The sequence below is a fragment of the Castor canadensis genome, chromosome 19, assembly GCF_047511655.1.
Source record: "Castor canadensis chromosome 19, mCasCan1.hap1v2, whole genome shotgun sequence".
NCBI classification, from domain to species: domain Eukaryota; kingdom Metazoa; phylum Chordata; class Mammalia; order Rodentia; family Castoridae; genus Castor; species Castor canadensis.
Genome location: NC_133404.1, coordinates 21993405 through 22018566, shown reverse-complemented (window position 1 = coordinate 22018566; position 25162 = coordinate 21993405). Strand labels below are relative to the sequence as shown.

Sequence of the window (25162 nt, the reverse complement as noted above, 5' to 3'; positions counted from 1 at the left end):
TGATATGATCCTATATCTTAAAGACCCAAAAACCTCTACCCAAAAAGTCTTAGACACCATAAACAACTAGAGCAAGGTGGCAGGATACAAAATCAACTTACAAAAATCATTAGCTTTTTTATACACCAATAATGAATAAACTGAGAAAGAATATATGGAAACAATTCCATTTACAATAGCCTCAAAAAACTCAAATACCTACGAGTAAACTTAACAAAGGATGTGAATGACCTCTACAAGGAGAACTACAAACTCCTGAAGAAAGAGAATGAGGAAGACTACAGAAGGTGGAGAGATCTCCCATGCTCATGGATTGGGAGAATAAACATAGTAAAAGCGGCTATACTACCAAAAGAAATCTACATGCTTAATGCAATTCCCATCAAAATCCCAGTGACACTCGTCACAGAGATTGAAAAATCTACCCTAAAATTCATTTTGAAACACAAGAGTCCAGGAATAGCCAAGGCAATATTCAGCAAAAAGAGCAATGCTGGAGGTATCACAATACCTGACTTCAAACTATATTACAAACCAATAACAATAAAAGCAGCATGGTACTGGCACAAACATGGACATGAAGACCAGTGGAACAGAGTCGAGGACCCAGATTTGAAGCCACACAACTATGCCCACCTTATTTTTGACAAAGGTGCTAAAAACATACGATGGAGAAAAGACAGCCTCTTCAACAAATGTTGCTGGGAAAAGTGGTTAGCCGTTTGCAAAAAGCTGAAACTAGATCCACGTTTATCACCATGTACTAGTATCAACTCAAAATGGATCAAGGACCTTAATATCAGACACAGAACTCTAAAGCTGGTACAGGAAAGAGAGGAAACACTCTGGAAGTAATAGGTATAGGCAAGGACTTCTTCCTCAATAGAACCCCAATAGCTCAGCAACTAAGAGAAAGTAAGGACAAATGTGACTTCATAAAACTAAAAAGCTTCTGCACAGCAAAAGAAATGGTCTCTAAACTGAAGAGACCACCCACAGAGTGGGAGAAAATATTTGCCAGCTACACATCAGACAAAGAACTGCTAACCAGAATATACGGGGAACTCAAAAAACTAAACTCCTCCAAAATCAGTGAACAAATAAAGAAATGGGTAACTGAACTGAACAGAACTTTCTCAAAAGAAGAAATTCAAATGGTCAAAAAACACTTGAAAAGATGCTCCCCATCTCTAGTCATAAAGGAAATGCAAATCAAAACCACACTAAGATTCCACCTCACCCCTGTTAGAATAGTCATCATTAAAAACCCCACTAACAACATGTGTTGGCGAGGATGTGGGGAAAAAGGAACCCTCTTACACTGCTGGTGGGAATGCAAACTAGTGCAACCACTCAGGAAAAAAAATTTGGAGACTCCTTAAAAATCTACACATAGACCTGCCATATGATCCAACAATCCCACTCCTGTGCTCAAAGGAATATGACACAGGTTACTCCAAAGACACCTGCACACCCATGTTTATTGCAGTGCTATTCACAATAGCCAAGTTATGGAAACAGCCAAGATGCCCCACTACTGATGAATGGATTAAGAAAATGTGGTATTTATACACAATGGAATTTTAGTCAGCCATGAAGAAGAATGAAATCTTATCATTTGCAAGTAAATGGATGGAACTGGAGAACATCATCCTGAGTGAGGTTAGTCAGGCTCAGAAAACCAAAAATCGTACATTCTTCCTCATATGCGGACTTTAGATCTAGGGCAAATACAGCAATGTGATCAAACTTGGGTTACACGCTAAGGGGAGAGCACATATGGGAGGAATGGGGATAGGTAGAAAAATCCAAATCTTGAAAGTGTTTGATGTTCCCACTGCACAGGAGCTAATACCTTAAAATGACAGAGGTCAATATGGGAAGGTGACTGGAAAGTAGTGAAGAGGTCTGGGAGAGATGAATCAATTTGGGTTGTAATACACTTGTGCATGGAAGCAATGCTAGGAAACTGTCTGTATACCTATCCTTATCTCAACTAGCAAAAATGCTTTATACTTTCTCTTCAACAAAATTAGAGATAAGGGCAGAACAGGTTCTGCCTTAAAGGGGAGGGGAAGAGGGAGGGGGTGAGGAGTAGTGGGGAGAAATGGCCCAAACAATGTATGTACATTTGAATACACAAATAAAAAATTATGAATGCAGAATACAAAAAAAAAAGAAATGGGATACCATATTCTTTTTGCACACATAAAATTCAAACTTGCTGAAGAGAAGCACTCAGATGGTTTCCTTTAATGGCTGGCTATGCACAGCTGGTCGTTAGTGTGTCAATCACGTGGTATGTTGTTATAAACATATATTCCATCTGTTTGCTTTTTCAATGGGTCAGTGGTTTTTCCCCTTGGGTCTTTCTTCATAATTTCCATTAAAAATAAATTACATTTATTTATTTAATTTTGCTTGCTTTGGAAGAAAGTCCCTATTTGAGCCTCTGTCAGATTTGGGGTGAGTTTTCCTTGGGCTCCTGGAGATATCTGGGATGGAGACCATTTTTATCTAAAACACTTAATGATTTGGATGTTGAATGTCCTCTAAAGTTCCATGTGTTAAAGTCTTGGTCCCCAGAGTGGCACTATTGGGAGGTGGTGGAACTTTTGGTCCTTACGTCATTGAGGGTGTGCTCTGAAGGGGACAATGGGGCTCTGGTATTGTCTTTGCTAATGATATGAGCAGTTTGCTCCACCGTGTTCTTCCTACCATTGTCATCTGATATTCCAACCAGAGGCCCAAGCAATGGGTCTGCCTGATTTTGGACTGGAAGCTTCAGAACCATAAAGTAATCTTTTCCTCTAAGTTAATTACACCAAGGATTTATTTCTTTATAGCAATGTAAAGGTAGTACAAAGCATGACTTCTTTTTTATTTTTGTATTTTTTGTTTTGTTTTGTTTGACAGTACTGGGTGCTTACATTGCACTCTACCACTTGAGTCACTCCACCAGTCGCCAGGATGTCTATAATAAGGTAGGCTGTTTTTAAGACTTGTACTTTCTGGAAGGTGAATGTGGGGGTGGAGGGCCAAGAGACAGAAGGCAGAGACCCAAGAGAGCTACCTCCATGTTCTGGCCACTCTTGTAGAGCTGGGGCTCATGCATCAGCACTTCGGCTGGGACATCCTTGTCCAACACCCCAGTCACAAGCTGGGGAAGTGACGAGAAGAGCAGATTAAAGAAGATCAGATACCATTGGTCAATCATGGCAGATGCAGAGAAGCCACAGTAAAACTGGAACCAAAACAGGAGGCCCACGAACATCTGCAACCCAGAAAGGATGAGTAAGATCAGGCTGTTCTTCAGCTGGCCTACAGATTCTCTTCCAAGAGGTCTAAGAGCCTTGAGTGGTTTTACTGTAAAGTAAATGGACAGGCAGCAATGTCTTCCAAAGGGAGCCCTGAGTCCTGCTGTTGACCTCTGCCTGTCCACCTCCTCTTCTTCCAACCTCCTTATTTTCTTAAGCACAGGGACTGGCAGTGGGCATTTGGAATTCCCAGGTGCAGCCTTTGGATACATGAGGTTTTATGCCTGAAGAACTACAGATGATTAATTTAAATCACAAAATCAAGGGTTAAGTGAGGTCTAGGTTGCTCACATTTTGAGAGCTGTTGGCTTCTTCACTAGGACCCCTGTCCTTTGCCTGGGGTTCCATCTCTGATCCCATCTCCCTCCTCCTTATTCACCCTCCCCTCCTTTTATGTAGTCCAGGCTGGCTTGAACTCACAATCCTCCTGCCTCAGCCTCCTAAATGCTGGGATTACACATGTGAACCACCATGCCTGGCCTTTTTTGGTGAGGAGCAGTGAACAATTATCAATTCCCATTGAGAGGAAGACACATAAAAGCACAACAGCAAAGACAATGATGGCATTACAACATTGCTGCCTGGACTAAGCCTAGGTCGCTGGCTTCCGGGCTCTCTGCTGGAAGGTGTGTATGTTAGCTCTGATCTTCTAAGTATTCATCTTTTGCCCAATAGGAAAGCAAAAATCAGGGAGATTCAATAGCCTCAAGCCCACACCCAGTGGGAGTGAGGTCGGGCAGGATTTCTACTATTATTAGGTCATGAGAATCAGTAGCCTGAGTGCATTTGTGTGGGATAGTTTATGGCAGTTTAGCAACTGCAATGTACTATACTTTGGATCTTAAATGTGCCCAACAGGCTCATGTGTTAAAGGCTTGGTCTCCAGCTTGTGGTGCTATTTGGAGGTGGAGGAACCTTTTGAGGCAGAGCTTAGTAGGAGAAAGGTAGGTCATCAGAGGTATGCCCTTGAAAGGGACATTGGGAACCCAGCCTCTTCCTGTCTCTCTTTTACTTCCTGGCCATGATGGGGGTAAGCAGCACTGTTTTATAATGGGCTCCTTCTGTGATGTGCGGTCTCATCACAGATCATAGGCCAAAGGCAGCAGGGCCAAGTGAGCATTAACTAAAACCCCTGACACTGTGCCGAAATAAACCTTTCCTTCTTGTAAGTTGTTTATGTCAGGTGTTTCATTATACTGATGCAAAGATAAACTCTCTTAAACTTGTTAGGGGAGCAACTTCACATAGTTCATTTCATCCCTCTTGGCCTCACTATCTCTGTCCATGTCATGGGGACTCTGGTGACACTTAACTATGGGATTATTATGGGGATTAAAGGAACTAATGCTTTTAGTTCCTGGTACACAGCAGGGCTCTTTAGTGTTAGCAACATCAATATTTTCTCTTTTGACCCTTGAGTATGGATGGTGTTATCACCATCTACAGAAAAGGAAACTGAAGTTCCAAGAGGTGAAATGGTTTGACCATGGTCATGGGATGAGTAACAAACCCACGAATGGGTTTTGGCCTGGGGCACAGGTTCGGTCCTAAAAGGAAATGTGATACAGTGGACAAACGTTCTCTTCTGGGCACCATGAAGCCTGGGTTTTGGTTCTGAAGCTATAACTAGCTACCTTATTTGTTTTGATTCAGTCACTTTGATTCAGTCAGTAACCTGTCTGATCTTTGGATTCTAGACCTGAAATGGTTTGTTCTGAAGATCAGAAGGAAGGCTTCTCTTTGTCAATATCTCCCTCAATGAGGGAGATATTAAAACTCTAATATGCAACTTCCCCCATCAACAACTGACAAACTTGGACTTCTCTTTGACTTTCTCCCCTTTCTTCCTCCCACAGCTGACTTTCTCTCACTTTCCCCCACAGGCTCAGCCTTATGAGTCACTGGTGAGCAAATGGAATCGAGGGAAAGAGGAAGAAAAATACTTAGATAATTGAGATTTTTTTTTTTCCTGTAGTACCAAAGAGCTTTGTTCTCAAACCCATGTTGCTATGGAAACTGTTTTTCTCCATCCTTTACAGGAAAGGAAGGCCAACTTATTCTTAAAACTAATGAGTCTCTCATGTTAGGTGTGATTATCCTTGAACTCCTCACATGGATGAATGCTCGTTATCAAAGGCCCTGCATCTTACATGGAATAAAAACAGGTGCCTCCTTCCTTTCCCTGCCTCCAAAAAGGACACGCTTATATCATAGCAGGTGGGAGGCTGTCCATCCCAGGGCCATTGTGGTCTTTGTTTATATCTAGAATGTTGGATGGATTGCTATGTCATCCTCACCACCCTCTCAATTTGAGAAATTTTAATTGGGAGTTACACAGACCAGATAGCTCAAATCTCAGGGTTTTGAAGATTAAAAACAAATCCAAGGAAGGAAAAACATAAATGGTCCCCAATTTATGATGACTTGATTTAGGATTTTTTTTCTGTAACTAGGCTTTGAACTCGGGGTCTGGCACTTACTAGGCGAGGGCTCTAGCACTTGAGCCACGCCTCCAGTCCTTTTGCTTTTAATTTGTTTTTACAGATAGAGTCTTGTGCTAACTTTGCCTGGCCTGGCCTTTGAACTCCATCTTCTGGTCTCCACCTCCCAAAGAGATGGGATTACAGGCATGATCCACCAGGTCTGGTGTGATTTTTTTACTTTTTGATGGTATGAAAGTGATATGCATTCAGAAGAAACCTTAATTCAAATTTTGAATTTGGATCTTTGTCTGGGCTAGGGTTATATGGTCCTATTTTCTTATGAAATGCTGGGCAGTAGCTTTGAATCCATGAGACCATGAGTGGAGACAGCTGATATTCTTCAGGGTACTGTGTTATAAACTGTGATGTTAGGTAGGGGAGGTATATTAAATGCAGGTTCAACTTGTGATATTTTCAGCTTGTGTGAGTTTATCAGAATGACATGTCTCTACCATAAAGTGAGGGGCAACTGTAACTTTCTTAAGATCAGTGAAATGAGGCTGGATTCCATCTTGACCAGCCCAAATCAGTCATCCACTCCTAGGAAGGTGGAAGCCTCCAGGATTACAATTACATGTTCACCATGCTGAGGATGGTAGGGATAGGAAAGAAGAAAGAATGAGGTAGCAAGGCAGGAGCAGCACAACCTATCCTTCCTTGGATGTAGTCCCAGGAAAAACCTAATTTGAATCAATTTCCAGGACCAAACCTACCCAATTAGACATGCCCTGATTGTTTCTGAGCATCTGTATCCATTTGCTAGAAGACATTTTGAAAATGGAGTGAGAGTGAGTGGGTGGGAAAGGTTTGAACAGAAAGGTAGGTGTCAGCCTCCAGAACAAACAGTTAAGAACATGAACAAGAGGTGTTTCATGGCAATTTAGAGTTAGCATGGGGATTTTCATATGGAATTAGAAAAAAGGTTACACTATTATTTTATTTTATTCTTTTTCAGAAGAGTATGGGATAATCTTGACATTGGAGCTCTGGTCTAGACAGCTAGATTTATGGGACTAACCTGGAAGGCCATTTATCCCAAGAATTTATTTGCTTTGTCTCCTTGCTGGTTCATTCAGCTCCAAGCTATCAGAGGCAGAGCCAAGAGAAGCAATCCAGCAACTTCTCAGCAGAGTACATAGAAGTCTCTAATAAGTGGGTTGGAGTTCTGGGATAGCCTAATGGTCCCTTCTACAGGGCTATGGAGAGGGCTGCTTCCAAAAGACTTAGTACAAAGGAATTAAATGTTAAGATCCACCTGAGACAGATCAGGCAGGGCCCTGTATTCAAAGCTACTACAGAGATAAAAATGTACATAGCCAATCTGGCCATGTAGATTTCACTTGAGGGTCGATTTAGCTACAGACTGAGTTGGACAGAAGGGGGCGCATATGACCTGCAAGCCCAGGGGGCTGTGGCAGCCTCTTGACTGCTAGGTCCCAGTTGGTCGGTCCCAGTATGGTGTCTCAGACAGACACCATTCAATAGCATAACTAAGCAACCAGGCCCACTTCTGCTTATCCTTCGAACTTCCTGTCCACTCTAGAGAAAGCAGTCTTGTTGTGGACACTGCAGCAGAATCTTCCTGACAAATGCATGCAGAGTAATTGAAAACTTGGGAGCAGGCTCAGATGTCCTGTATAACTATGGCCTTACCAGCTGCATAACCCTGTGCAAACTGCTGGCCTTATGGCTACCCTACTTCTCACTATAAAGTCAAACACAGACATCCCGGTCTTATCTGCCCATTCCCACAACCTTTTCCCCTTCAGAGATATAGGTGCTCTTAGGTGCCCATGAGTTAGTTTCTAGATTAAAGGATGCAATGCCAGACTAGCACTGCAGGACAGTCACAGAAGCCAAGGAGGATGACACAGATGGGAGATCCTGGCGTGGCCTGCCGGCCTCATTCAGGTGATGGTCCTACAAATCTCAGGCCTTTTTAACTAGAATACTCTGAAAACCAGTGTCTGATACCTACTGTGTTTTTGTAGAAGAAATACAGCACCATGTTGGCCAGACGGGAGTAGCACCAGTGCCCGTGGACAATTAAGAGTTTCTCCAGGTATCGGAATCTTGGCAGTGCAAAGTCGCTGGCCATCACTGCCTTGAAAGGAAGAGGAACACCTGTTATTAGAGATGCCTCATTTGGCATAAGGTATGTCTTCTCTCCTCCAAAATGGAGCAAAACATAGAAGAAAAAAATCTAGCTTTGAACATGGTGTTCAAAGCGTGGCTCTACCCTTCTCTCCCCTAACATCTCTTACAATCAAAACAAAATTACCATCAATAAACACTTTCAGGGGTATCACTATATAGCACTCATTTAAAGCTTCAAGTAATGGATACACAGTGGGTGGATTTAGCAAGGTGACTTTTTTTTTTTTTTTGCAGTACTAAGGGCATACACCTTGAGCCACTCTGCCAGCCCTTTTTTGTGAGACAGGGTCTCAAGGAACTATTTGCCCAAGCTGGCTTTGAACCATGATCCTTCTGATGTCTACCTCCTGAGTAGCTAGGTTTACAGATGTGAGCCACTGGCTCACAAACCATAGAGTTGTGTGAAGTTTTCCTACTTTTCTCCAGCTCCATATAATATTTCCTTCTAAATAATACCCTGGATATCATCCCAAAGATAAACCAAATCTGCCTCTTTCATGTGCATCAGAGATAAATATTTAGACATGCTGCAAGGTGTGAATTTTGGGTTGTTTTCTGAGGAGAATAAATAGATTTTATGCTGTGTTCTTTTGAGGAATAATGACATGAAAAGAATCTGTATATATTCTGTACAGATGCATTTTGTTCCCAAATATTTACCATCCACAGCTGTTTGCATATGCAGGTGCAGAGCCTGTGAATACAGAGGGTGGATTTGAGTTCTATTTGGGACTCATTCTCATTTCTTCCCAGCACCACCTGCCTTTGTCTGACCTGAATCACTGTCATATTACTCATAAATTTCTTCCACCATGAAATTGAAAATGGAGTCCATATTCGACATCCCTTTGCCTCTTTACAAGGTTCATTAGGATACCATGCACATGGAAGAAGCTCAAGAAACTTGTTGAATGAATGGAAGGATTACTGCGCTCTGACTTTTGATTTGCCTCTCTACTTTCACTATTTCTCATAGTGAAAGCTGACCAGCACGGTGCCTGTCAAACTTCGTATGTGGAGAACCTCAGTAAGTAAATACCTTCGGTATCAAAGGCTCTAGTGTTGGGTGGGGACCTGGCTGACACCACTGCTCCTCCTGATGGAAATGCATCAGCCCCTGGCTGTGGGGATCTGTGACTGGAGCTACACAAGCAGTGTTAGACAGAGCTGAGTTACAGGCTGCGTGTCCTAACATGCCACTTAGAACAGGTGAAACTTCTAAGTGAGATGTTTCTGAACACGTCCATATTTACTTAAAGCTACATTTCTTTATTGAGGCTGTATTGTATAAGATGGTGACAGGTCTTCTTATAGCTCTAAGTGCTCAGGTTTTCCAGGTAAATATGACCCTGTTGCATGCATTTTAGTCCACAAAGTGAAAGGACACTGTGCTGAGTCCTTTGCTGTGATGTCAGGGACATCAGGCATCAGGGCTGAGCTTGGATAAATAGGATCTCGCCAGTCCAGCTGTGGTGGAGAGGCCAAACCTGGCAGGGAGCTAGAGGGACAATAGCGCTCCTGCATCCCAAGATGCCTGGTCTCCATGAGTTCATCTGGTACATCATAGGACAGGCAGTCCCTACAGCCAAGGCCTGAGTGGGAAGTAGAGATACAGAGTGACAACGCATCTATGGTCCTGGCTGTCATGGAATTTCCCGAATAGGTAGGTCAGCTGGGAGTAGTGAAATCCACTTTGAGAGAGGGATAAGCATTGTGTTAGGGCTAGATTTGGGGTGGATGGGAGGAGCAGAAGCTGGAGAACCAGGCAGGTTTCCTCAGGGGGGCTCATCTCTAAAAACAGGATAGAGGTTTACCTTGTAGGTCTATATTGTTTATTTGTTTATTTTTGCAGTGCTGGGGGTCAAACCCAGGGGATTGTGCATAATAGGCAAGCACCATCCCACTGAACCACACCCCTAGCTCCTTTATAACAACTGTCCTTTTTGAACGAGTTTTTAGACTGACTGCACTGAGGACGGGGATCCTGTCTGGTATTCTCTGTGTTTCTATGTCTGTGCCTAACAAGAGTGACATCTTCATAAACGATTTTTCAGAGAATGAATAATGGGATCAATAAAGAATTCACAAACACACAAAGTCTTTTAAGCCCTTATATAGCAACAGGAAGAGACATTTGCTTTGAAGTCCTTAAGATTTGGTTCAGGAAACTGATGATCTAAAACTTTAATCTTTTACACTCAGACCTCCATCTCTGTGGGACTGCAAATGCAGATTCAAACAACTGTGGATGGAAAATACTTGGAAAACAAATTTGTATCTATATTGAAAATGTACAGATTTTTTCTTGTCATTATTCCCTAAGCAAACAATACAGTGTAACAACTGTTTAATCTAGAGATGATTAAAAGTATGAGAGGGGCAGGACATGATAGTTCATGTCTATAATACCAACTTCTTGGGAAGCAGAGATAGGAGATAGCAGTTCGAGGCCAGCCCAGGCAAAAAATAAGTGAGTCCTACCTTAAAAAACAAGCTGAGAAGTGGTGCATGCCTGTAATCCCAGCTACTTGGGTGGTGGAGGAAACTAAGAGGATTGAGGGAGGTAGGAAATTCCCTGAGGCTTCAAGGAAAAGCTTGAAGCCTTATTTGAAAATTGACTGAAAGCAAAAAATGTCTGGAGGTGTACCTTAAGAGAATGCTTGCCTAGCAAGCAGGAGACCCCAAGTTCAAAACTCTCGTACTGCCAAAGTGTATGCAAGGATAAGTGTAGGTATGTGCAAATATTATACAATTTTATGTAAATGTATGTGTGGGTCTTGTTGTCCACAGGGTCCTGGATACAGTTCCCCAGGGATGCTGAAGGATGGCTATATGTGCTTCTGGCTGGGGACCTACCTACCATCTGACTTATTTAACACCAAGTAGGATGGTTAACAATCTCTGCCCAGGTACATAGTAAGTGCTTAATAAATATTTACTAATCAAACACGGATGAGTGAATGAATCACCAAATGAATAAATGGTGACCAATATCCTGGTTTTTAGAAAAACACGGAATAAATTGTTCCCTAAAGTTTCCGGCAGGTTAAAAAACAAATGTTGACTCAAACTTGATCAAATGTTGGAAGCTATAATATGACATCTAAAGGAAGCTCATTTTTAATTAGCTTGTGCTCAATTTTTGGAATATCCAGAACAGACATAGTGACAGATGAGAAATGTGAGTCAAGATTCCAACAGTGCCTCAGCAAAGGCAGTTTTCACAAGGCATAGCAAGTGGTTAGGAATAGTAAACAAAAATTGCTTCCCAGTGAAGAGCTATCAACAGCCAGCAAGTAGGCAATGAGTCACCTTGCCTCTCTCTGAACCTGATCTCCCCAAAATATACTTGTGTAGACAGACAGAGATGCTTATTACACATTGCTTTGTAAATTCAGAGAGTGACATTCCACCTTATCTTCTACTGCTGGCTTAGCAGAAGGTGAACATTCGTCATATCAAAGGCATATTCCTTAGTTTTGTCAGACAGCCCACAGCAAATCTGGTACAGTTTGAAGTATGACCAGATGAGACCAACGAGGACCACCTGGTCACAGAAGACAGCCCGATGGGTCTTTACCTGCATGCCCTCCTGGCCCGAGATCCCCACACCTACATCTGCCACCTGGATCATGCTGACATCATTGGCTCCATCACCTAGAAACAGCAGAGGCAAGAATAATCCTAAATTGAGTTGCATACAATCAAATGGACATGATGGATTACCTTGATGTCCCCACTAGACTGGGTCCTATGAAAGTCACAAGGAAAATCACAGTAAAGCCTCTTTCCCTGGGAGAACTGAGATAAGCAGTTGGATAAACCATGGTATGTCACCTGGAACTGCCAATGACACCAGAAATGTCCCAGAAAGCAGTGGGGCAGAGTCACCTTATTATTCAGTGTCCCTCTACATTGTTGGCTTCTACACAAAGATCTTAACATGGTGTCCAGCACAAATGAAGAAGTAGCCAAGGCTACTCTGATTCATATCCACCTGAGCAGTTTTCTAAATGAAATCAAAGAGGCTAAATTCTGCCCAGCAAAAACAGAGCTCTTTTATTATCAAATGGACATACCTTTGGGCCCTCTTAGAGTGCAATAAAGGAGGATTTCTAGTTATCCTGTCAAGCTGCTGACAGACAAATATTAAGGAATACAGTGACAAGTCAAGTATTTCCCTGAAGTGTCATCTTCAGGGAAAGGCAAGCAGAGATATAATGTCACTATCGCAGTGGAATTGGAATTGGGCATTAGAACCTCCCTAATCACAGTGTACATCCTAAGCTGAACAAATGACAAAAGGTACAGGTACAAAGTCAGAGTGTATCACTCATAACATGGCCACAAGAATGTCTCTTTCTTGTGATTTTTCTGCTCTTTATTGGGTTAAGCCAAACACAGGTGATCAGAATTGAAATTTTGTGAGTCAACAAAAATTTCTACAGCGTTTCCGGAATGCCCCATTGCGAATGAGTCATGGTACACTGTGATGCTCTCCATATTTCTACATCTACGTCAGTACAAACTGCAGGGTACCTAGGAATCACTCACATGGACCAAGGACTGAGCTAGCAAGCTCTCACAGTAATTACCTTCCCTTTCCCTTCTGAGATTCTATTTATGTTTTCAAAGAAAGTCTAGCCCAGGTTTACTTCTGTTTCTTAAAACAAATACCAGATACCAGTAACTAATTGGCTGAGCCAGGCACTGACTAGGCTGTGAGGGTGTAATTTGCCATTCACACTGCTCTCCAGCTTCGAGGCAAGTCTCATGTTCCCTGTGAGGACAGTCAAGTGCATAGGAAGGGGGTGGGCAGTGAGTGGCACAGACCCAAACTGCAGATCCCGCAGTTCCTTTGAGAACCCGGAAGGGCACTTTAAGCCCGCGAAGGCAAACATGGCCCAAGTGCAGCCTGTCCTGGGAGGAGCTCATCCCTGGAGGAGTGGCCTGTCTTCTTGCAGCTTGGACCATAGGGGTATGGGGAATACTTTTCTGTGTCTCCCACAGATGGTGTCCTGCACGCATCTGTGTAGTCTCCTTAGTGGATACCACTGAATAGGGTGTGCAGGGTCCTGTCTGCATGACAACCACACTTGGACCAGGGATCTCTCTCTTCACCCAAACCAAGGACTCAGGTGTAAAATTGGTCTCCTTTTACCAGGAGCGGTGTCTAAGATGACAGGGTAGCAATCCCTACCTCCACAAGGAGTGACTATCATAGACTTCCTGCAGAAAATGCCAGAATTATTAGTGGTTGACTGATTGTGAGGGTACTTTATCTAAGAGCCAACTTTCAACTAGGTGTGGACTATATTTACTGTTGGCATCTTGGCTGTCATCTTCTGATCTAACCAGGAGGTAGCACTGTGGAACCCACAAGCCTGTGCTAGAGAATCCACCTGATGGAGAAGTGGGTAGAGATGCTGCTCTGGGAGGTAAGTGATCACCATGTCTCAGTAGAGACTCTAGAAGGCTCTCCAGCCAATAATGCCAGAAAGGAAAAACACCGTTAGATAAACTGCCCTTAAGTAGATGAAGTAAAATCATGTAATATCTTAGAATGGAACTTTTTACTGAGATGCTCATATCTCAGCACAATCAGCAAAGTCCAGCTGACAAGGGGTCATAGGGAATCTGATGGTCACCATCTCTGGGTGCTAACAGCTTCATAAAGCTTCAGACTCCAGGAGGCACAAGTGACTCATGGCCCTGGCAAAGGAGCTTTGTTCTAAGGCAGCCTGAGGTGATGCTGAGCGCACAGACCCTTCACTGCAGCCAGGACTGTCTGGGACAGGCAGGTCTCTAATGTCCTATTTCCCCAAAAATAGCATATGCTCTGTCTTGTCTTCTTAAATTATCACTGTTACTGACCTCTTAATATTGCGTGAACCTGCTACTATATTTTGTGGCTTTCCAATTAAGCTTTGTATCTAAAGCATACTACCCACTTTGTTGACACTGGGAATGGTTTTGTAAATGGACAAGAACAAAACAGGTGAGAAAGCTGTTTTTTTTCCACTTCCTCATTTTATGATATTGCATGGAAAGGTGTCAGAAATTCAGGTTGCATTGGAAGAAGCAGCTGAACAAGACAGGTCAGGCCCTACCTAGTTGGCCTGGATACTTGCCTATGGCCAGGGTCATGGCCTTGAGCTTGCTTCTAACTAGCTTAACCACCATGCTCTTTTGCAAAGGGGTTGACCGACAACAGAGGACAGAGCGGCACTTCTTGGCAAGGAAGAGAAATTTGTCCTCCAGGTTTTTCTCCAGGGCATAGGCCAGACTTCTTCCGTCGATCACGAGGCTTGGGCTGGGCTCCGAGGCTGTGGACATGGAGGCTTGGTGGAGAGGGGAGAACCCCACGCTCACATTGCCTTTGGTGTTCTCAGGGGTGCTGGGAGGGCCCCTTGACTGCACGTAGTGGAGGCACTGGTCCAGCAGGGCTGCACATGCTTCCTGAAACAGACATGAGAAGATAGTAAGATTCACTCAGGGTCACGCCACAGACCCTGGCCACCTGCCTCAAAACCTCTGAGCTTATGTCCTTTTAGGGCATCAGGCTGCAGTGTCTTGCTGCCCCCCAGAAACTGAAGTTCAGCTTAAGAGGATGACTTTCTGCATAGAAGAGAAAGAAATAGGTCTCTAGAAGATTGAACTTATTACCCGTGTTATAGTGCAGAAGTAGGAATGGAACATCTTCACCTGAGGAGGCGTGGCTGTAATTGTCACTACACTGTGGCTGGTTAGGCTGAAGGAGCCCTATCCCCACGTCTCTACAGTTCTGAGTCTCTTATGTACCCCTTCTTGTTTCCTTTTGAGGTACCAACAGTGGAGCACAAAGGTTTTTCAAAGCCTTTGTTGAAAGAACTGTAATCATCGAAGTCCTTTCTAAAATCTCCAATTCTACCAGGAAAAGAAGAAATAAAGCATAAAATTACAGAGGCGTTTCACTGGCCACGCCCTTCGAAAATTCCAGTGACAGGGAAAAGTATTAGGGATCTAGGACAGAGCCAGAGGCCAAGGAGGAATGACTATTTCTGGAAGCAAACACACCTGGGGAGTGGCTTCTGGTCCTCTACAGACAGTGAGCCGCTGGCTTAGCAACCAGTTCCCTGCAATGCACCATGAAAGTCTAGTTGTGTATAACCAACAGTTAAAGAAACTTTTGTATTCAAAAAATTAAGTGACACTGGAAGAAAGAAGACTGAAAAGACTCTCACCCTTGGAATGAGAGGCAGGAAGCTGGACACACCCTCTCTTATGACCACAGCAAGTCAAAGATGGGGATATGCAAATCTGTTGATGGAGATGGAGAAATGTGCTCCCAGGATGAGGAAAGGGATATGGTGTCAAGTGGGGTAGGCTCTGAGGAGAATGTGGATACAGTAACCCCATGAGGTCCCTGGTCCAAGCACTGACAAAAGCTAGTAATGGCTCTGCCTTGAAGAGCACAGTGGAGCTATCTAGACAGAATGCACAAAGCAACTATTTGTGACTCTGAAGAAAAGGGTAGCGGTCAGATTGGGCAAAAGACCAGCATGCCAAGGACACTGAACAGATGATAAGTTTTCCATTTTTTACTATGTTAGTCTCTGGAATGGCCCAAGGATCAAGGAAGCTAGAGTGGGTGCCAGGAGAAGTCCTCTAGCTTTGGCTTCATGAAGGAGTAGGGAAGGAACCTCCAAAGCTTAGAGAAGGTGGATGAGAGCTCTACTTTTATTATTTTCCTCTCGTTTCCTGAACCCAGCCCCAGTGATTTTGCTGTGGTGGTGGAGTCACAAACGGTATGTCAGCAGGACCACCTGCTTCCAAGAACTCAGAGGAAGACGAGCCTTCCTTTCTTATCATGGGAGCTATAGTGTCAAGAAAGAACAAGGCCCATTGCTCTTACTCTCTCTGTCCTGCTTCCACCTGGCCTTGGATGAAGGTGGAGATGTGGGCAATGAGGCGGAGGGAGCTAACTCAAACCCCAGCCTTCTTTCCAGAGGACTGAAAGGGTTTCCTAGGGTACCAGAAATACTATAAAGAGGAAGGAGCTTGGCTAACTGACCCTATAGTATTGTAAGATGAGTACACAGGGCACAATCCTAAATGTATAACAGCACCCTCGAGAATTAAACTGGCACAGACTGCCACCCAAGTTCCTATCTGACTTCTGGAGGGCAGAAATGCTGAGCATGCACAAAGGCTAAACAAATCTGCCTGCCACTAAAACCACACCCAGAGGCTGTTCAGAGGTGTGGACCAAACCCAACAGAGTTGATCAAGTGCTTCAAAAACTCCTTATCTTCCACTGAAATTAAAAATGGCAAGAGGGTTATAACATAAAATTCAAAATGCCTGTGATACAACTGAAAGCTTCTCAGAGAACAAAGAACCAGGAAAATCTCAGCTTATGTACAGAAAGGCAACTGACAGGATGACACAGACACTAGAACTATCTGACAAACATTTAAAAGCAGCCATTATAAATATGTTCTAAGAAGTAAGCGTGAACATTCTGGAAATGGATAGAAAAAACAGAAATTCCCAGCAAAAAAAGTAGACAATCTATAGAAGGAACATGGAGTAATCTTAGAACCCAAACTGCAGTAACCAACATAAAAAGTGCACTGAATTCTAGATGATTTTTGTTGCTACTCTGCACTACAGCCCCATACCCCGTAAGTATAAGTTCTGCACAGTGACTCCTCACAAAGAGTTCAGCACGGAAAAGAGCAGAAAAACACAAAAAATAGTTTCCAGTGGATGACCCTGACGGATGCCAGGTCAACATCAACAGTGATGTCATGTTGATATGATGTGATGAAAGTGGCACTTGAAGTCCCTGCTCTTTCTCCCCCAGATCCATTACTCTACTCCAGTCTTAAGAAAAACATCACACGAATTCCAATATCAGGACATTCTCTAAACTACCTCACCAGCACTTCTTTAAAACTGTCAAGTTCATCAAAGACAAAGAAAGTGTGAGAAATGTCATGATCAAGAAGAACCTAGGGAGACATGATGAATAAATGTAACATGAGATCCTGGAACAGAAAAGTGACAACAGGTAGGGACCTAGACAATGTACCCATATTGGTTTATGAACACACATAAACTACGCTCCTGGAAGGTGTCAGCCAGGGAAGAAACTGGGTGTGGTTATGAGAATGCTCTGTCACTCTGTACCATCTTCCCAATTTTTCTATAAATCTAAAACCATTCGATGTATGAAGTTTATTAAAAAAAGAAAACACACACACTGAATAGGCTTAGTGGCAGAAAAGACACAACATGAAAAAAAAAAAAACTCAATGTACTCCAAACGCATTGCTCAAACACATCATGATCAAACTGCTTAAAATGAAAGACAAGAAAAAACCCCAACAACCATCAAGCTAAAACAATTCATTAGTTATAGGGTAAGAATGATTCAAATAACTGTATTTCTTCTGAGAAGCCATGGTGTCTAGAAGGAAGCAGAATATGTTTAGGTTTTGAAAGAAAAGAAATGCTGTTTCAATCTTTTATATTCAGTGAAAATACCCTTCCGGAAGAAAGGTGAAATAAAGGCATTTTCTGATTTGTCACTGTCAGTAGATCTACTCTGAAGGAAGTTCTTTAGACAAATGAAAAATCATGACACAAGGAAATCTGGAAAGTTCGTGTGTGTCCCTAACACATACGAATTGCATTATGCACATTCTTTCCAGGTGCACCCGAACATTCACCAAGAAAGACCATACCCTGGGTCATTAAAAAACAAACAAAGTTTAATAAATGCCAACAAACTGAAATCACAAAATGAGCCAGGTACCAGTGACTCAGGCCTATAATCCTAGCTACTTGGGGGACTGAGATCAGGAAGAGTATGGTTTAAGGCCAGACTGGACCTCTAAAATAACCAGGGCAAAATGGACTGGAGGTGTGGCTCAAGGAGTAGAGTGCTTGCATTGCAAGCATGAAGCCCTGAGTTTAAACCCAGTCCCACCAAAAAGAGAGAGAAAAAAAGGAATTCACAAAGTGCATGTTTTCTAACCATAATGGAATTAAACTAGAAACCCATAACAGAAAAGACAACAGGAAAACCTTCACACACTTGGAAATTGAAATAAAGCACTTCAAAACAATCCATGCGCCAACCAAGAATCCTTAAGGAAAACTTTGAAGAACCTCCATGAGCTGCATGGGAATGAAAGCATACAGAATAGTGATTGTGAGAGGTGATACAAAATTGCCTGATGCAAATAAACAGAGCTTAGAAGAACAATTGTAGCATGTGTTGCTTATGCCAGAAAGAAAAATGTTCTTTAATTAGTAACATGATTCTATTTTGAGAAACTAGAGAGGAAAATAAAAGGAAACCAAGCAAAAAAAGAAGGAAATAATGAAGGTGAGAGCTGATATCAATAAAATTGAAAACAAAACAAAAGTAGAGGAAAAAAATCAGCACTGAAAACAAAATGCTGTTCTTTGAAAAGGCCAATATAATTGATATACTGCTATCAAAACTGACCAAAAGGGCTGAGTATGGTGGTACATGCCTATAATTCCGGATACTCAGGAGGAGATAGGGGGGTCTGGATTTAAGGGCATCCTGGGCAAAAGTTAGCAAACTCAAAGCAAATGGACTGGGGGCATAACTCAAGTGGTAGAGCATTTGCTTACCAAGTGCAAGGCCCTGAATTCAACCCCGAGTACTGCAACAACAACAACAAAAATCCCTCAAATTACCAAAACCACAAACAAAAGAAGGTGTTACTACAGATCCCACAAATATACAGAGATAATAAGGAAATACTATCAACAAATGGCTCTCAGTGGCAGTGTCCTGAGGTCTGGACGGTTGTCTGGGTGTGGAACTCAAAAGGAATGGGTAAATTGAGTGTGAGCCCCACAGATGCTGTGTGGCTTTGACCACTTAGATGTAGTAGGGTGAAACAGACAAAAAAAAAAAAAAAGAAACAGACAAGTCTGTGTTCTGATAATGAGGCAGGGGGAAGGGATGGCATAACAGACAAATAAAACTTAAAAAACTGAAACATGAAGAAGGTCACACAGCACTGGGGTTATGTGGGCTGAGCTTTGCTTTTGGCTTCTGTAACCTGCCTGCAAGGGTATGTAAGGTGAGACCGCTTTGTTCTCGGGGCTCACTCTTTGGACATGAGTCCACTGGGTCTGTGCTGGCTCAATAAACGTTGCTCCCTGCTAATCTGCCTCAGTGTCCCGTATCTCAGCTTGAGATCCCTGCAGCACAGACACAGGAGCAAGGTTCCCTGCTCCATCACAAGCCTGTGAGCCAGGCCCAGGAGGTATTTTGAGTGGAGGTCATGGCTGAAATCAGAGCCTAGATCGGGGTAGTACATGAAGGAGATATTCCCTACATATTTGGGGATTTAAACAGATAAAATGTGACATTACCACAAAAATGCTTAGTGCCTGTTGGGTCATTCACAGACAGCTGGTAATCCACAGGAAGTCAGTGCTAAATGGGTCACTGCCCTGGCTCCATTTTTCAGACACATGTGACCTCATGAATAAAAATGCTCGGACATGGGTAGTATGTCAGGAAATAGGGGATGAACTTTGCATTAGTAAAGCCCAGCTGTGCATTCCTTTGGTCCTAAGAAACTCCAGCAAATTCCACATCGTTTAAGGCAATGACAAACATGCCTTAAGTTCCAGAAACACCCGCAAGTGCTGAGAGGGATGTGTGGGCAAAGGTCCTGCTCACAGCAGTCGCCAGATGGCCTTCCAACAGGGTCTGTTGTGGGGTCCCCAGCCTCCCTGAAATCCACCCACCTGGGATTCGGCATTCAGGGTGATGACTTCCTCGCCATGGTCCAGCAGTTTGCAGGCATACGCGATGTTAATGGCTGTTTCTTGTTTGTCACCTGTGAGAACCCAAATCTGCAGGCCTGCTTGCCGCAATTTAGCGATGGTTTCGGGGACTCCATCCTGCAGGCGGTCTTCAATCCCAGTAGCACCTGGTTAAATTTACAGCAGTGTGAGTGAGCCCCCTTCCTCACAGGCCCCAACTTCTGATGGGTCCCAAATGCCATGCACCAAACACAGGTGTTTGTCCCAAAGACAGGTGTGGCACAGCCCTTATTGACTAGAATTTGCTTGGGGCTCAGTTACCCCTTTAGGAAGTCCCATGTGGAAGCACTCTTTGATGAGTCACCGTTTCAGAGCAGTGTGGACACTTTCCACGGCTGTTGGTGTGACTCAGTCAAGAACGTGTAGGAGGAATAAGTGAGAGTCAGTGAGTGCGATTACATGCACTCACCACCAAGTACCTCTAATTCTTTCTGAGTGACGAACACAAAGTTTGTGGGAAGTGGTGGGAATGACCACATTCTGAGAGATAAAAATGTCCTAGAAATTAACCCAACCCATGGAAGCCCTGCGGTATAGACATTGACAATGTCTGCTCTTGAAAACACTTGTTATTGAAAACAGGGTTGGTGGCAGTGGGAGGGGGAGGAGGTGGGGAAAGGTGTAGGTGGTGAATACAGTGTAAATACTGAGGATGCATGTTTGTAAATGGCAAAATGAGACCTGCTGAAACTATTCCAGGAATGGGGGGAGGGGGCCTAAAGGATAATGATGGAAGGGGTGGAATTCAAGTATGATATGTTTGATATATTGTAAGAACTTTTGTAAATGCCACAATTACCGCCCCCGCGCAATAAAAAGTAAAGAATAAGAAAAATAAAAACTGAAACAACAACAACCCAAAAAACAAATGTTGCAGACAGACCATATATCTTCAAAGCAGCATTATTCTTAATATTGCTCTTTCTACAGACATAAAGAACCCACGAGGTGGGCATCTTTGTGAGTCTTACTATGTTAGTAAGGTTGAGCATCCCTAACCAGCAAAATCTGAAATCTGAAGTTTTCCAAAATCTGAAACTGTTTGAGTGCGGATACAATGCCACACCTGGCGTCACATGACAGGTTGCAGTCAAAATGCAGGTGTGCTAAAAACATGAGGTAAAATTATCCTTAGACCCTTGGTATAAGGTGCCCAGTGCATGACAAATGAACTTCATGTTTAGCCGTGCGTCCCGTTCCCAACGTATCCACCTGCCCCCAGAGTCACAGAGCGAAGCCCTAACTCACAACGTGGTAAGTGTTGGGATGAGGCAGTGAGGGAGGGAGTCCCGGATGGGGATAGTGGCCTAACAGGACATTAATGAGCTCTCTCTGATATGTCAGGTCACAGCACGGAGGCAGTCATTTGCACACAAGGATGTGACCCTCCACAGATAATGGATCTGTCATGCCTTGATCTTGGACTTCTAGCACCCAGAAGTATGGGAAGTAAATGTTTAAGTTACCCAATCTATGGTGGTTTAGACAAAAATACAAATCAGCTGAGGGTTCCCTTCCCCTTCTCCTAGAAGGAAAAAGATGGCAGGCATGGAGAAGAGATGATGGCATCAAGGCATAGAATACAAATAAAGAAGCATGCAATTTGGATAAGATGTGTTTACTTTCAGAAATCACATACCTGTGTAACCAGCCCTGAGCACAGGAAGAAGAGCATCATCAGTCATCTTCCCTCTCCAACCCCACCCCCTCCCCACACCACCGAAACCTCTCCAGGGACCTAAGGCTGGACTCGCTTCTAGCGTCGTGCAGCCGGTATGGTGAGTCAGAACTGGATCCCACTTGAAGAATGTACTGGAAGGCTAAGTGGGAACTTGAGAAGGCCAAGAAAGAAGACATTTCACCAAAGCTGTACTCTGAATCGTAAGACCACAGAGTCCCTACAGGCAGGAGAGTGGGCAGGAGTAGGAGTTAAGACTCCCCCTGCATGAGGCCACATGTTATGTTCTGTGCTCGCTGAGGGTGTCTGGCCTTGCCTCTCTACCCTCGGCTCTGGGTCTCCAGCTCATGTTAAGTACCACTTCTTCTGTGACATGTTCCTTCACAGCTGGGTACTGAGAAAGGGACAACTGCACTTGCCTCCATGTGTTCACAGTCTCTCGCTTGTATCTGATGATAAGTATGATGACTGTGGAATGATGATGACAATGGCTAACCTTGAGGATTACTGGAAGCTGGGATAGCGCTTCTACTGCAGGGCTGGGCATATAGCTTGTGATAGTTTGGATCTTGACTGTCCCCTAAAGGCCTACATGTTAGAGGCCTGTGGTGTGACTGCGAAGTGGTGGAGCCTTTAGGAAGTGAGGCCTAGAGGGAGGAAATGAGGCCACTGAGGGCGTGCTGTCAAAGTGGATATTGGAACCCAGCCCCTTCCCATTTTTCTCTTTCATTTCCTGGCTACCCTGAGGACAGCAGCATCCTCTGCACCTGCTTCTATCACAATGAACACTGCCTCACTACAGGTCCAAAAGCCATGGGCCAACTGACCACAGTCTGACACCTCTGAAATAGTGAGCCTTAAATAAACTTACCTTCCTCGTAAGTTGATTATCTCAGGTATTTTGTTCTAGTGATAGAAAGTAGACATCAACTTCCTGCAGAAAGAGCCTGTGACTCCCACCTTTGTATCTTAGCCACAGATACCCAGTAAAATGTCTACAAGAAAGAGAGCAGAGTAACCTGCCTGCTGGTGGGGAGCCTGCATCTTTTCAGGAAAAACCTAACACCTTAAAAACTGGAACTTCCTTTATAACCTATAACCTCCTGGGTCACTCACCTGACCTCACCTATATAACCTGCAGGCTGGTGGAGTAGCTCAAGCGGTAAGAGTGCCTGTCTAGCAAGTGTAAATCCCAGAATTCAAACCCCAGTGCCACCAAAAAGAAAAAAAAAATAACCTGCAGGTCTGAATTCAGCACAGAATAGTATTAAGCTTAGAGTTGTGGAAAGTCTACCTACCTCAGAATGAAATATTACAGGTTTGGAACAGTGAGCAGAAGTCTCCTAAGGTAGCTTGTCTGTAATATAATTTATGTGACTTTGACTAAATGCTGCTTTCATTGTGTCCTGACCCTTGGGAGGGCATGGCGTTTCTGAGTATCCTAACACGGGAGGTTGGCAGAGTTCAAAGCTAAGCTATTCCCAGCATGCACCACTGCGGCTTGGGTGTCAGGCAGCTTTACTGCAAGGGGAAAGGATGCCACCAGGGGGAAGTTTCACATGGCAGTTAGAGAAAAAAAGAAGAACACTGGGGAAAATGAGGAGAACACTGTCTTTCGAATTTGGGTTCTTGGCCAGAATGTTAAGGAAAAGAAAATTTGAAGAGCACAGTGTGAATGGTGATCCTTCCTGCTGAGGATAATTATCTGTAGTTCTCTGAGGCCACTTAACATGAGCACCTCGATGAAAGAGATCTTTGGCTGTGGAATATGAAAAATAGAAATGGCTTACTTCATCTTCTCAAAGATGAAGCTCAGGAGTTGGAACACAGTGCCCCAAACTCCCCAGCTGTGGATCGAGTGTGGAGAACAATAAGTGGTAGGTGGATTGTGCATTTTCCAGCTCAGGCCTTGTCATTTAAAGCATAAATATATGCTTTATATATTTATGTGTGTGATAGGGAAACCTATAATCCCAGCACTTAGGAGGTTAAAACAGGAAGATTGTGAGTTCTAAGCCAGCAAGGGCTGAGATCTTGTCTCAAACAAACAACCCCAAAAGTATATCACATCGTAAGTGGTTGATAACTGACTTGTGAGAGGGGGCTGATGTGTTTGCTTTGCTTGTTTATGTGGTGTGAAAACTCCCACTCCAGCTGATTACAATCTACTGACACAGTATCAAAAGGCTGTGTGAAACTCCAGCCAGTTTATGCAAAGAGCAAGAGGTATAGATAGGTGAGTTGACCTCAAGCTTAGTATAAGCCTAGGGCACACTAGGGCTGTTCCAAATTTAGGACATATTAAGAGAGATAAAGCACATGGGCCAAGGGAGGTGATGGATGCCCAGCTGCCAGATAGTCTGTAGAGAAGGGGCCAGCCACGCTGTCCCAAGTGAAGACACAATAACATGAGGTTCATTACCACACCAGTGACTGAATGCTGGGCCATGAGCCCAAACCATGCTCAGCGATTCATGGCACCCCCTTCTTCCACCTGCACCGGAGGCTGCTGATTTTCGATTACTCTCCACAAGGCAGATGAAAAAACAAATCAAAAACGATGTAGCTGCTTGCCCCAGCCCTCATGGTCAGTTAGTGACTTAGCTGAGGATGGACAATGAGCCAGGGCTGCTAGACTGAGAAAAGGACTGGCAGAGAATGGCAGCAGTCCACAGCCGTGCCCTCCCACAACTAAGATCACTCACAATGTGGAAACGGGGAGATTGTGTCCACACTGCTCCAGAGTGGGGCCCGTGCCCATCAAGAGGCAAATTTCACTCCATTTGAGGAGTTACCACTGTCCAGTGGGAAAACTGCCCCCCCACTCTGGGGTGGGAGAGTGCCCACAGGTAGGGAATCAGAGAGGCAGGGCAGGTGGTCCAGGGGAACAAGCAGGAGGTCCATCCCTCCTGTCCCTCAGGCCAGCGCACTACCACTTGAGCCACTCCGCCAGCCCTTTTTTATGATGGGTATTTTTGAGATAAAATCTCAGGAACTATTTGAGTGGGCTGGCTTCGAAACTCGATCCTCCTGATCTCTGCCTCCTGAGCAGCTAGGATTACAGGCGTGAGCCACCAGCACCCGGTGGGAAGCGCATTCTAATGAAAGCAGTCCTAGTTCAGTCAATCAAAACTGGCTTGCTTAAAACAGGCACAGTCTCTTTTGAGAACGCTCATTTCATTCACCCCCAGGGGCACTGCTCATTACACAGCTGGGCCTGTGGATCCTGGGCCTTCTGAGTAGCACATGGTCTCCTATGAGACACGGTGGGCAAAATGGAATATTCTATGAGCGTGTGTGAGCATTCATTATGTCTGCGGCACCTTTTGCTATTAAATATTAACCAATATCAAATACATATTATATTAGATCCATATACATAGAAATATAGATTTCTAACTCCTTTGCCCAGGGAATGAGCACAAGTGAGTAAAGCGAGTGAAGAGAACGCTCTGGAGCTTTATGCAGGAGCAGGGTGTGACGAGCATCTCCAGATGCGGACGCTGCACGATACCGTCACACCAGTTCCTCTGCGAGGACACAGCCAGCCACACTGTCCACGTGTCTGAAGACTCTGCTAATTTATTCACTCCCTCAGAAAATACGACATTAAGTATTTTAAATACTAAATTAAAAATTAAAGTAAGGAGAGAAGTACTAAT

General features: G+C 43.8%; 1 protein-coding gene across 5 annotated transcripts in view; it reads right to left on the bottom strand.

Moving 5' to 3' along the window:
- Atp10a (ATPase phospholipid transporting 10A (putative)) overlaps positions 1-25162 on the bottom strand; it is a 199275-nt gene that overhangs the window by 17313 nt on the left and 156800 nt on the right. For 3 of the 5 annotated variants that reach the window (XM_074062038.1, XM_074062037.1, XM_020171279.2), the window contains 5 exons: positions 19745-19929; positions 14089-14416; positions 11538-11614; positions 7779-7904; positions 3074-3274 (listed from right to left, as the gene is read on the bottom strand). In XM_074062038.1, coding sequence (XP_073918139.1) covers positions 3074-3274; positions 7779-7904; positions 11538-11614; positions 14089-14416; positions 19745-19929 — 917 coding nt within the window. Of the gene's footprint in view, positions 1-3073; positions 3275-7778; positions 7905-11537; positions 11615-14088; positions 14417-19744; positions 19930-25162 lie in introns of those variants that run through there. The other 2 variants (XR_012444060.1, XM_020171281.2) reach the window with 2 other exon arrangements.